General features: G+C 40.2%; 1 protein-coding gene across 17 annotated transcripts in view; it reads left to right on the forward strand.

Annotated features, from left to right (window-relative positions):
• The window catches only part of GRIP1 (glutamate receptor interacting protein 1), a 319763-nt gene that overhangs the window by 262033 nt on the left and 43352 nt on the right, over positions 1-14378 (forward strand). For 16 of the 17 annotated variants that reach the window (XM_068669271.1, XM_068669275.1, XM_068669276.1 and 13 more), the window contains 2 exons: positions 9076-9223; positions 10852-11021. In XM_068669271.1, coding sequence (XP_068525372.1) covers positions 9076-9223; positions 10852-11021 — 318 coding nt within the window. Of the gene's footprint in view, positions 1-247; positions 471-9075; positions 9224-10851; positions 11022-14378 lie in introns of those variants that run through there. The other variant, XM_068669280.1, reaches the window with a different exon arrangement.

A 14378-nucleotide genomic window follows, 5' to 3' on the forward strand; every position in this document is an offset into this window, starting at 1 on the left:
AGTAATTACTCGATCTGTTTACCTCACAAGTACTGGAACTTCTTCAAAAAGAAAAAGACATCAGACAGGGGCATGAGGACCTGGAGTCCCGCCGAGCCTGGCAGCAGGAACTGGCCTGGCAAACAGAAAGGAGGAGCCGCACAGGAGCCTCGCCAAGGGTGACCCTGGCAGCAAGCTGGGAGCTGAGGCAGAGGAAAGAGTGCACTTCTCACTGCTGGGATGCTGGCGCTTATGAGGTGCTGGGGTTTCTAGGGTTTACTGCTTGGTTGGAGCTTTGAGAAAACAAATACGGGAAATCATGGTGTGTTTTTTTTTTTTTTTTTTTTCTGGAAATGTATGCTGCAGATAACAGGGAATATTGAGACCATCTTCTTTTACTTTAAATATATGCATGCTCCCAGTAGTCCTGTTTCTGTTTTACCCAGAACAAGCACTGGGAAGGGAAAAATTGGAAAATATGCAGACAACAGGTAAGCAATCCATGATTATTTGTGCAATGTGGGACCAAAGAGCGTGTGTTCAGAACTATGGCTTCTGTGTTGGGTTTGAGGGTGAATTACCTAAATTACTCTTTCTCTCTCTCTCTCTCTTTTTTTTTTTTTAATTTTTTGTCAAACTGCTCCTCAGGCAATACTAAAGCAGAAAGAGAGGGCAGTTAATAAACTTGTTTTCTCTCTCATTCTGCTTTAGTTTCATTTTATGAGTGGCTGGCATCAAATGGCAAAATATTCTATGCCCTTTCTAGCAACCCCAGAGAGCTGTAAAATTCTCACTCTGCTCCTTGGTGCATTAATATCAAGGTCAGATCTCAGCCCCAGCCTTCTGCCTGGTAGCATTTCATACAGTGGTGGTGCCAATGCACCAATTATTTATAAGACAGCTGTGCTAAAGCACAGATTACTGAAAATAAACCACAGGTTTTGGGGGGAGAAATGGTACAAATATACTTACTTGTAGCATCACAAAATTCATATTCTCTGTTATGGGTATCAATACAGAGTCTCAGTTTAGGTGGTTTTAGTTGGTCGGTTGTTGTTTGTCTTGGTTTCTACTCATCTAACAGACCTTGCAGAGAACTGTTTTAGCCATGTCTGAAATCTCCTGCCTATTGAACCAAACCAAGAGCATGGTTTTCAACGATAAAAGAAGTACACTAAGAGTCAAAGACTGTGGTTAGCACCTGTGTGGAGGTTGCTAACACATTCAAAGCAATCATGAAGGTATGAGACAGCATGGCTCAGTACAGAAGACCTTGATCAAAGTCTTGTCATGCACCTCAAGCACGCCAGGCAGCCCAGCCACACAGGAGCAGAGCTGTGCTTGGATCTGTCGCCTTGCTGAGAGTTGCTGTCGAAATCCTGGCACCTTGCTCATGTGGCTCTGCTGGTTGCAGGGCCTGAGCTCTACCAGCTGGGTGGGGAGATGGAGCTGGCACAGGGAGCTCCATACCATAGCACTGCACTGCATGATGTTGGCATGTCTTCTATTGCCTTATCTGTTTCATGTGCGTGTCAGCTCTTTTATCAAGATGTCCAGACTCTCCAGGGCATGCCTTTGCTCTGCAGCTTCTGGGATTATCCAGTACATCATTAGCATGGTAGCTCCCTGGGTGGATGGAAATTCTGTCATCTCCACACAAAGTTTGGGTGTTTGCAGCATTCATTGCCATCTGTCAAGTGCTGGCAGTGAGAGGTGTTGCACTCTGCAGACTTCTGAAGAGAATCCAGCCCCTCTCTAATTCTTACTGTTCACATGGGATGCAAACTTAGGGTCATTATGGCAAATAGATGTAATTTGTAGGTATTGCAGCACTTAATAGTAGTGTCTACTTACAAGCACACAGATTGACAGACATAAAATGTGACACCCCAGCTGTTTCTTAGTTTGCAGGCAGAGATGCACATTATTCGTCCTTATTTGTTCTATTTGTTATGATTAATTGGGGACAGAATCGTACAAGAACAGGGCTGTTTTGAAGAAATCCAAGTTCTGGTGTATTGTAGTTTCCTGCCCTACTTGCATAATAAAAATAAGCGTGGGGAAGATCTTTTGTACATAGGTACATATGCATCTGTGTAGCTGTATCTATGCCTTGTGCGATGGAGAAAACAGTGCTTTGTTTTGCAGGGTCTCAGCAGAGGAGCTTGCATATTATTTGCAGTGTTTTGGAGGTCTGTCTTAGGAGATGGGTTTAAAACATTACTGTTTCTGAATTCCTTTCCTGAAATACAGCACAGGCAGAAGTCCATGCTGTCATGGGGGGGGGGGGTTGATTTGAGTCTCCAGTAGTTCTTTCAGTGCCACGTGAGTTTACCATGAAGTAGTCAGTTTTCAGGTATCAATGGAAAGAAATTGAAGAGCCCGGGCTTAACCGGAATGCATGCAGACTAGATCAGCTTCAGAATCATCTATATAGGCTTCACCAGCCATGTCCCCTCTGTTTTAAGTTCAGCAATAGATAAATCAGGTTTTAACAGGGCGTGTGAAAATAAAGATACATATAAATGGAGAGATTGGGATTTAATACTACTTTTGGGTGTAGGAGAGACCTAGTAAAAAATAAAAGACGTCTGAGCATGAGGCAGTGTTAGTGGGAAGAAAGAGTGCCCCAAGACTTGAGGAAAAGTCTTTTAAGCAAAAAGGGCTTAGGCAGGCCTTGGAGTCTGAACATGAGAGAAAATCTGAGAAGAAAAGTCCACAGGCAGATTTTGAGTACATCCCCACCCACGCTGTTTTGAGCACTTTGAAGGCAAGGGCGGTTCTTAGCTGGTTAGCAGGCATTTCTGAGCTGAGAAGGATGATGGGGTTAAGGTTGCAAAGTATGAAATTAGGTAAAGGCAGCTCTTAAGCTTTTGATCTGAAGAACTTGAGTGCATTAGAGGCATATAAATGAACTGCAGGAATTAGACGAGAAGAGGAAAATGGAAAGATTGTGCCAGCCAGTTGACGAGAATATGAAATTGCTTGTGCATAGGGGAGGAGATAGACGATGCATTCATTTAGAGAATAATGCCTCTATTTTCCATTCTGAGGCTCAGAGATCCCTCCGATTTCATTGTCACTCATTCTGCTGGCATCCTCTTGAAACTATTCCTATTTCTTATTTTAAAAATCTGATTATTCTAAAAGTGAGAGGATGTAAAATGTCATTGGTGTGTTGTTTTTTGTTTTTGTTTTTTTTTTTTCTTAACAGCAATTTCATCTTTTTCAGTGGACTTTGAGCTTTCTTCCAATTAGTAGCCCAGCAGCTCCAGTGCCATGCTGTTATTGGCAACACTGATTCATTTATTTATTTATTTATTTATTTTTACATACTGTTTTTGCCCCTCTGATTCCGGCTGAGATGGGTAAAATTAGAACATCTGTTGCTCACTCTACAGCGCGCCTGAAACACATACATACTCCACAGCCAAGGGAACACTAGGAGCGCACATATTTTATGCAAAGTTGTAAGTCGGGCCTTGGAGACTGTCACTGACCCTTTGAACAAGAACATTATTTAATTTTTAAACAGTTGTTTTATTATTAAAGAAACTACCACCCTCACTTCCCGAATATTGCTTGCAGTGTATAACGACGGCTTGCTCTGTTCCAAAACGTGTTTTAGAGTAAAGTCTCACACGTCATTAAGCTTATTAATATTTTCTGTATTCCAGTTCTCAAGGGAGAATTAGAAACACTGTCAATGACTTTGAGCTTTTCAGCCATCATTATCAGAGCTTGCTAGCTGGCATTGATTCCAGTTTTCCCAAAAGATCTGAGATGAAAAAAGGTTACTCTGCTAAATGAAGCATGAACAAAGCCAGGGTGCAAACATTGTGCAGTATAAGTAGAACAGAATGCCAAGGCCAGTACTGCGCTTCAATACAGTATGTGTGGTTTACTTATGACCTTTATAGTCACAAAAGTCTGAGGAATCAAATAATATTGCTCTGAATGAGTGATAATGGGCCTACCTAGCTGTAGGGCATCTTCAATGTTGCTCCTGTGCCCTTTAGACACTGCAGAGGTTTTATTCCTGCCTCTTCCCCTGCTGCTGCTTTCCTTCTTGAAACCATTGACCCATGATCCCAATCTCAATTTCTTAATTAGATCTTTTAAAGAAATTTGTAATTAATGTTCCCTTTTTAGCAAAATGGGGATTAGGGATTTGTTGAGATCAAATTATCTCTGAAGTACAAGGAAAGAGGATTATATAAACAAGCAGCCTCCCACCCCCAAAATATTAGTATTTAAATAACCATCAGTCAGCTGTGTGTGTGTTAGGGAGACCTAGGTAATCATCTAGTTGGTGTTAAATGGGAGGGAGGGAGGGAGCGAGGGAGGGAGGGAGCGAGGGAGGGAGGGAGTGAAAATGCCCCTAGAAAGGAAAGAAAAAATGCTAGCATGACAGCCTAAGATATATTTTAGGAAGTGTCTGGTGTTGTGTGACTTGGTGCATCCAGAAGTGTGTTTTTTCATCTGTTTGTATTTATGAACTGGTGAACAGCAAATGTGGGGAAGGAAAAAGGTATCAGTGGAGAGAAGCATGCACGGAGAGAGGACAGATGTGGAGAAAAGCCTCCCCACTCCCAGCAAGTCTTTCTTTTGCACAGTAAAAAGAACTAGCCATTTCTGAGTTTGATTCCTGTTTCCCTTGAGACCATGGAAAAGATGGGCAGTTGGCAGAGGTTGACCACCTCTCACTGGGTCAGCCTCAGAAAAACAAGAGAAGGGAAGTAGTGGGGTCATGGTATTATGAGTGTCAGTATCACAGGTAGGATATGATGGTGCCACCACTGGACTGTGAGTTTGGACAACGTTAAGGGTATCAGTCATAGAAAGAGTGTTTCAATGGACACAAAGAATGCTCTTTTTGAGCATTCAAAATTCATTAAAAAAAAAAAGTCCTTAAGAATACAATAAGCAAACCACATGGAAGATGACAAGATTCATTAAGTGTTTAAGATGCTGTTTGACAGTAATGAATACTTTGTCAGTTAAGTGAAGAAAAGTGGATGTGAATGCATGCAGAATCCCTGAGTGCTTTTACAGTGCTCCATTGTTAGCTGAGCAGTGCTGTAAAGGGCTTTGCAAAATAGACTAACTGGAGACTGTAACTGCTAAAGCCGTGGCTTTTAGAAACAAAATTCATCCAGTCTGTTAGAAATTCTGCCTAGCCTTTGGGCTGGTTACCCAGGCTTAAATCTGTACAACTGGCCAGGGATTTTAAGTGCCCTGTAAAAAATGCATCAACTTTGATTTTCACATTTCAGCACTGTAGTTTTCCAAAGGAATGGTAAATACCACATTCCTGATCATAAACCTATGGGATGTCTGACACCTGAAATCCTGAGCCTTATCTAGAAAAAAAATCCAACTTGCTATCTGTGCGTTGCAAAACTTTTGTATGAAGGGAACAAAAAAAAAGGTGAGGAGCAGGAGAGAGCACATTTTTGATCAAGAAAAATTATTTCTGTGAAATACTGGCTGCTCTTGTGACAGGATTGAGACATGTTTAGATATGTTAATGCATTACTACAGAAAATTGAACCTTTGCAATGGGAGAACTGTAATGTTTGAGGAACTGTATTTATTTACCGATCTGAACCAGTGCAGACTTGCTACGTACACATATATACATCACATGTATATATGTATTTTACTGTTTTCTGTCAGAGAATCACAACAACATGGACCTGCTCTTTTCACCTGTTTTTAAGGTGAAAAAATTGTTAGTCTGTGAACATGTAATAGGGAAGAAGCTCAGCAAGAGGAAAATCAGTGTGAGATAGTAAGTCATCCACTTCATTCTCACTCGTGTTATTGGTAGAAGATACAGCAGCATAAAGGCAAGATCAATAGCAGTCTTGTGGAGAGACTGGTTCAGCTACCTCTTTAGAGACAAAGTCTGTTTTGACATACTTCCTCCTTGTCTGTCTCTTTAAAACCACTCAAAAATATTTATTTTGGTATAACTTCTGAAAAATATAAGAAAGCACCAGAAACTTTCCAGTTAGAGAAGTGTGAAGCAGAGACAGTAGCGACAGGGCTCAGTGTCCCTACAAGAACACGCTCACTGCATGTCAGTGCTTCCCAGCTTGAAGTACCAGAGGCCTTAGGGGGAAAAAATACGACGTCATAGACTAATAGAGTTTAGTTTCCCGTGGATTTAGTGTCATTGTTGATTGCAAACTATGATTGAAGCTTTTCCTGTTTTAGGGCATTTATAAGCACTGTTTCCCATGTAGGTTTTCTGTTGCCCAATACAAGCAGATCGCTTTTTGGCCTGTCCCACTGCTGGAGTCCTAAAGAGGTTTTCTGTCCTCAGGCATCCACCAGCTGTTGAGCTGGACTCAGCAGTTAAGCCATGAGGATAGGGAAGAATTAGTAGCTACATACATTTTTGAGTATATGAACAACTACGTGTAATGTGGTCATGAAGGCTTCATTTCCATTTGGAAATCAGACTAAAAAATGTTTTTTTTCAACTTTCAGAATTGTTTCTCATTATCATTTGAGGTTGTGACAATATTTATTTTATCTAAAACTTTTTTATGCATCATGTAGTATATTTATACAACATAAAAATATATTTGGAATAAAAAAATAATAAGAAAAACCCCTTGTTGCCGGTGGTTAAAGCTGTCAAATAAAAAAGGTGTCCTACTAGCTAACTGAAGAAATGTATCAGCATGCGGAAAGCAATGCTTCTTCCTCTGAGAGGTTTTAATCAAGCCTTGTGTACTGACTGAGATGCAGTGCCCAAAAGTGAGAAAAATTATTAACAGAATCAAAAATCTAGAGCGTTTTTCATGCAAGCATTCATCAGTATATCTTATGTAATTACGTAGCCAATAAATCAACATAGTCTGTAAGTGCTTCAGTCATGGTGTAAATATCTTAATGACTGAAACATCTCCACACATGAATAATTTATACCTGTATGATTCATTTTTCATACCCATGCTTTACTTCAACATGATAAACTAATCCTTCTCTGTCAGGGAATGTGTGCTTGATTATTGCCCTCTGATTTCTCTTCCTTGTGTTTATTATCCACAGTTAGACACACTCCACTTCTTCTCTTCTGGTTGCTCTAATGTAGTTATCTTATTTATTCATCCTGTCGGCCTTGGTTTGCCTTCCCAGTGCTTTTTAACAGGCACCTGGGAAATAACGCTGGGGCATAAGCTGATTGTGCATTTCTCATGTAACTCTGGAGCAGCATCTTGAAAGATTTACTCATTCTTGACATATTATATTTGAATATATAGTTTCTACTCCTCTTCTCAAGGCGATTGCTGCAGAACAAACTTGTGACAGGCCAGTAACAAGTTGAGCTTTATCATTTTCTGGATCCACCCGAGTTCAAACCTTCGTCACAGTACTCATGACAACTGTCCTTCAAGTCTTCTTCCCATGTGTTTGTAAATATGAGCTTGTTTGTAGTCCCAGAAAACAATGCAATATTCAAGAAGACAAATGTTCCTCAGCACAGAAATTGGAATTGGGAATTCTTAAATTCTGCTCTGCCACACGTGCTTTTTGGCTGCATGCAAGTCGCTGTATGCATCCTGCCTAGCTTAGACACTTACCCAAGGCATCTAAGACAGGATCTCAGTTGCTGTGACTGCCTCTTTTAGTCACTAGAGAAAGACAGGTAGCTGCTAGGGTCAGTTCACCCAGCTTTGTAATCCTTTCATACCCGAAGCACCAGGCATGAGTGCTTCTGGTGGACTCTCTTCTGGGATTGCAATGTAAGGTTTGGTTCAGATGTGCAGAGCAGCTTATTTTGGTGGTGCCTGTGGAAGTTCAGCTTTTAATAATTCATTCCTAGCTGGGCTCAAAAATAAATCATTCAGAATTAATGGGCACTTTCAAAAATATTCCTCTTCTAACCCTCAAGTTTCTAGCTCGAAAAAAGGCAACATGTATATAAAAATGACTTCAGTTCTTGAGGGAAAAGGATGTTCTATAATTATTAACTGATGCTTTAGTGGTATTGTATGTTACTCCATCCAGGCACGTTTTTAATTTCTATATTCAGTTTACCTACATTACTCTCTAGCTAGGAAGTGCACCTTACCTGAGAGTTAGTTAACAAAGGTCTCATTATACAGCAGTACGCTGCTTCACAGTCTTTCTCTTCTGTGACAGAATTACATTGCTGGACTAATTTTCTGGGTTTGAGACTGAATGGAATACCTTGCTATCTATCTTCTCCTTACTTCAGCTGCATTTCTCTTACAGCTTCTGGGAAATGTTGCAGCTGAACATTTTCCTTGTATTTTATAACAGGCTCCAGTACTCTGTGAATACAAATCTCTCCTGTTCTCTAGTGGGGCATTTGGTAACTTTATGTCTCTACTTATACATTTTCCCTTGTTCTGGTTGTAAGCACCTCTGAAGGCTTCTGCTTTCTTTCTTCAGTGTTTGGTCAACTACTGTCGGTGACCCATCATAAGGAAGTACTTTATCCCATGACAGGATACCACAAGAATCTACTGCACAACCTCCCATGCATTTTGCTTTAACTCCTACTATTTCTGGTTTTCATGCCTCCTGCACTTTCTCCATTTTCACCTAAATTGTCCTATTTCTTTGTAAGGGATTTCTGATGGACCTTTTCTTCACCTTCATTGAATTATTATAACACCTGTCCATCTTCCCCTTCTTTTCTGAAAATGAATTTATCATCCTTATGTAACCTCTTTAACTCAGTTCATTTTTCAGATCATCTACTTTCTTATTAGTTTTGCTTCTTCAGCATGCCCATTTTAAATCTCATGTGGTTTTTAGCTTCAGTTGTTTAAAAGAGTGATTCTCAAACGCATCCTGGTCCTCCATCCTCATCCATCTCAGATTCTGATGCAGTGAACTTCCAGACATCTCAGATTCACAAACCTCTTGCTTTCATCGGTTTCAACATTACAAGTTGTTACTTGATATTCCAGAACTGATGATACTCCAGAGTGTCTTTATGTGGCATGTTGTCTGGGTAGAGAAATAGAATAGCAATAGAGATTTTATGTGGGAATGAGGTAAATAATGCAGTTGGTATAGTACTAATTTTTTGTTGTCTAATTTTAACAGAGTCAGTAGCAACGGCATCTGGGCCACTACTTGTTGAAGTTGCCAAAACTCCTGGTGCTGCTCTTGGGGTTGCACTGTCTACTTCGATGTGCTGCAACAAACAGGTCATTGTTATAGACAAAATCAAATCTGCGAGTATTGCAGACAGGTGAGTGTGACAAAGAGCTGACACTGCAGTTCCATACATCCGTTTTATTTCTGTTTTTGTTTTGTTTGTTTGTTTATTTGTTTTTTTAAATAACCCCCTCCTTTTTTTTAGATGAACTTGACCGAGCCAGATGCTATTAAGGTTGCTAGGTCTTAAAATTAGCACTTTGTCAGATCATTGTTCCATACTGCGGAGTTTAAGAATTCCAGGGCACCATTTACGTTACGTTCACAGAGTTTTCAATGACATAAGCCAGCCCCAATATAATACGTGCCTGTCTGTTTGCACTATGCAACACAGAAGTTTAGAGGCCTACTCTGACTGTTAAATGTAATGCTGCAGCAGAGATTAGTATTTAAAAAAAAATAAATACCCCACTGGAATTCTTAAAGTAAGCCCACAATATGGAACAGCTGTCAAGGGAAGTTAATTCTGAGGCTTTGCAACCTTGAAGTGTTCTTTTAGAATATATTGTTCATTCTTGTGTTACAGTGAAATGGAACTTCTTATGTCTGGATTTTCCTATTAAAATTTTAGAGTACAACTGAGGTATTAGGAAGACTGACTTCTGTATTTTGAAGTTATTTTGCAGTATTTTTTTGTACTTCATTTAAACTTCATTCTACTCTATTAAGGTCAGATTGTATGTAAAATTGAGGGAAAGAAAAAGATAGATATTTTTCTGTAGTGCTCTAAAACACTGTGGGATTTTTTTGGGGTGTGTGTGCGTGTGTGTGTGTGTTTATACATAAACAGTATGTTTCTATATACATACCTATATCTAAAAACTCCCTAAATATTACGTTTCAGCAGCAAATTCCTCCTGCATGTTCCCAGTCACCCTACCTTGTAACTCCTCTTTGACGATGGTGCTTTAGGTAGCACCCACTTGTAGCAGTGAGTCTACAGCTCCTCTGTGGGCTTTTCCCTACAGTAGAAACTTTGAGAGTGACGGCCATTGATCCAGGGGTGTTCTCCAGTTCAATGGTGCAGGATGCTTTAATTTTCTCCCTCTGTTTTTTTCCCATTTCACAGGGGGTAACCAATTAAAGGAGCTGTCCACTTGACTGGTACGTCGGGATGCTGACTGCTGTGTTTGCATTTCTCAACTCATCCAGTAGCCAGTCTCTTGAGTGCAGCAAGATTTAGCAGATAGCCCCCTCCCCACCCCACTCCTCAAGTCACCATGCTAGCCCTGGTTTCATTATTTGTTTGATTACTGCATAATTTCATCATCATTTACAGCTTTTGTACTAATTAATGTTTGAACTATAACTCAAAAAATGATGAACTGGGTGCTTGTGTGAGGGATATGTGACCAAGTTATTTGAGTCTCCTTAAGCTCTTCTCATTTTATTCTGCTGCCATTCACGCATATTTTAGTAGTCAGCTACCCCATTCCAGTTCTGTGAGTTATGTCTCGGCATATACTGTATTAACTGAATTGTTTTTAAGGTTCGTACTAATAGATATAAAGTCTGACCAGTGACAATGCCTACAAAACACAAATCTCTCTCGAAAAAGAAAGAACACGCTCATAGTTGTCATGGCCAGTTTGAAGGCAGTAAAACTCACTTTCCCAGCAGAAAACATACCTGATCATACGGAGTTTTTCCCCTTTTGTGTAGATGTGGCGCATTGCATGTAGGAGACCATATTCTGTCCATCGACGGCACCAGCATGGAGTACTGTACGCTGGCAGAAGCAACGCAGTTTCTTGCTAACGCAGCAGATAATGTCAAGCTTGAGATCCTCCCTCACCACCAGACACGGCTAGCACTGAAAGGCCCAGAGCACGGTAAGAGGATCTGTGGCACCTAATACTGCTTTGTTTTCCTGTCTTTGACTTTTCCTGCTCTTGCTGAATGGCCAAGAAAGCTATGATGGCAGTTATGCCTGTAAATGTTGTTTCAGCTCCCCAGGTTATGCTTCCACAGATTCTGAACAGCTTTGTGTTTTCTCAGCCTTAATGCACCCTCTGAGATTCCTACAGGTAGAGAGGGAAATATTTTACTGAGAAAAGGCTCTGCACACTTGTAAATGTACACAAAGACACCTGTTGACTCTACTGCTGCAATCACTGAGGGGGGCAACTGCTTTGATTCTTCAAAGTAGAGCAGGGAGGAAGGGCCACTGATAACTTCTTTTCAGCATACTAACTTCGTAGTCTGTTATGACAACTTCAGTAATAGACTTGTTCTCTCTCAAAATGCTTCAGATATAATTATTTTCTCCTGCGTATAGCATTATTACTTATTGCCATAATATTTTAAAAATACTTCTGAGATTGCTTCATGGGTGCATTGGTAGTGCTTATGAAAAAGGATTTGGGAACAGTTACCTAGATGCTAGCCCATTTTCACTCTGTTATTTATTTCATACCGATGTGCTTGAAGAGAATGGTTTTCCATTTTCAAGTCAAATATATATAAAATGTAATCATGTTTGAAGATGGAAACCTCCTGTCTTATCTTCTAACTACTCCTGAAAAAGTGGTTAATTCACAGTATTCACAAATTCAATCTAAAATATCATGTTAATGGATATCAAAGAACTAACAAGGGTTATCAAATAGAAAACAGGTACCTGTGTTGCAGCATGAACCAACACTTGCAATTTCTGAACCTGTGATATTGTGCCTCTGCCTCCTGTAGACCAAGACAAGATTTCTGAAGCCTAGAAATTTCAGTGATGATAAACGTTCTTGGACATCTGTCTACTATCCAGACTGTTCCTGGAGAAGTAATTCTCTAGTCAGTTTGTCAGAGTGGTGAATATTGAGCTAATGCTGAGGAGACACTAGTTTTGTCCTAGATCAAGGGTGTAAAAAAGTAACCCCTCTGATACCATTTTATTACATTATTCAGTTGCACATCCTTCCCCTTTTTACTTAAGCTGTTCAGAGGGGTAAGGGAACAGGGAGTGGGACTGCAGAAACAGAATGAATTGTAGAGCAAATTTTGAAATATAATTCCATCTATTTCAATTGTAACAGTATGCTACAAGCAGATCCCTCATTTTTATAACAAATATATCATACTTTTTTTTGGCTATTTAAATAACCTTTGAAGAGTGTTTCTTTGGGGAAGATCAGTACCAGGGCCAAATATTTGTTTAGTCGATTGTATTTCCTGAAGCACTTCTCTGCCTAACCAAAATTTAAAACAAATTGATGCTGTTAATGTGCTAGTCACCTTCAACTAGTGTAGGTGCTTTGATAAGCAATGCTCTTGCCATGCCAAGCTTGGGAACTGGCCATTAAAAAAGCATATCAAGGGGCTCTGCAAAAACTACATAAGCACATCTTTTGGGGAGAAATCTCCCTAAGGTAATAAAGTTGCTTTCTTAAATAAGCCAGAGTAACTAGAATGTTTACAGCCCTTCCCAGCCCCTCACTAGGTGGTGCAGCTCCAATATCACAACCAATTCAAGATGTAACATGCTTTATGGAAGCAAGTATCCTTTTGGAAACAACCTTCCATCAGGTGTGGTATGGCCTAGATGCTGCAGAATTCGAAAAGCTCCCTTTACATGTCTGGGATAAGCTGAGTCATTAAGGCTGTATCTGTTGAGCTCAGATATTGGTCTTCTGGGAACGTGATAGGAATTTAAAATGGGCAGGAAAGTCAGTATATAAAATAAATTGAAATTTTAGCCCTAAAATAAAATGGAGAACACTATAAAAGATCAGTGTGGTTTTTTTTCTTTTTTTTTTTTTCTTTCTTTTTTTCCTTTTCGCTGTGCTGCTAATATTCATTTCTCTTGCTGCCCCATTAGTTTTATGCTGGCTGTACACAACCCTGGGTTGGAATAGCTCAAATTACCAGTAAATTACTACTGTTACACACGATAGGATTTCCTTTTACAGAACTTTTGTTGAGCTGGGATTATCTTTCAACAAGCTGAGCAAACTGAATTTGTGTACCTTCCTACTTTCTAGGACACTTTTATCCCTACTCTCTGTATGAAAATAAAACATGAAAAAAAAAAAATCAGAAATTACCAGATGATTTCCTGCTGGAAGCAGTCTTTTTAATCAAACAAGGCTCACAGCAACTTGAAAATAATGAAAATCCACCAGGCCACATTGTTCTCACCACATTTTAATTTTTACACCATAGTTGAAGTCCAGAAATGTTGCTATCTGTGTGCATTAATCAAAGAGACAATTTCATTTGAGAAAATGTGGTAAGCCTGTTAGATACATAGTACTGTATCAGGCTACTGCTACTGTTCCTGGGATTTTTCTTGTTTGACATTAGAGATTTTCTAAAGCCTATGAGGTGGCCAGTAGTGGTGTTGGGTCTCGAGTGCTGCTGCCTGGTGCTGGCATCATGTGCCTCCCTTCCTGGGAGCCACCCTTACCTCATTTGTTACCTGTTGAGGAAAATGAATATAGAAAAAAATATATTTTGGTGCAAGCACATAATCAGAGCTGCTCCTGAATGGCAAGGGCAGGGGGTGCCCTCAGGGAGGGACACAGGCCCAGGGCACCCCAAGATGGGGCTGGGCCTGGTTGTGCCAATGGCCCCAGAACCCCAACCACTCCATGAAGCCACAAGGATGGGTTAGGCCTCTGTACACTCCCTTCCCTCATTGTCACATCACCCATGGGTTTTTAGTCAGAGAAGGGTTAATACATTCTGACAACCAATCATTGCTCCTGTAATATGAAGTGAAACAAAACTATAGCTTTTTTTTTTTTCTGGCACTTCATGGTGCTTTCTGCAGTGGCTTCCATTTTCCCCTTACTCCGTCTCATGTAGTAAGATGTGAACACAAATTGGGCCCCACCTAAACTGACAGACTTCATGCTACTGCAGAATTTCGTCATGGGCTCGGTATGTGTATGCAGCCCTTATAGGTGATACAGCTCATGGGCTGAATACAGCAACTTGTTTCACAGTATGGGTGTACCCTGCAGTTTTTTGAAGACAAAAAATCAGTGAACAGTTTATAATTTGCAGTCTTCCTTTACAGTTCAGCAAAGACACAGCTGTGCTGAGTTTAATGATGACCAGACTTTTTACTGAAGGGCGGCTTCGGTCATTTTCCTTTAATATTTGACACATCAGCTGAAATGCTTCCCGTTCTCTTGGTAAATGCTGGCCTTCACCTTTGGCCTATGCTGGACTCTCCATAATTAGAATCAGCA

Source organism: Anas acuta, chromosome 1, assembly GCF_963932015.1.
Source record: "Anas acuta chromosome 1, bAnaAcu1.1, whole genome shotgun sequence".
In the NCBI taxonomy this organism is placed as follows: Eukaryota; Metazoa; Chordata; class Aves; order Anseriformes; family Anatidae; genus Anas; species Anas acuta.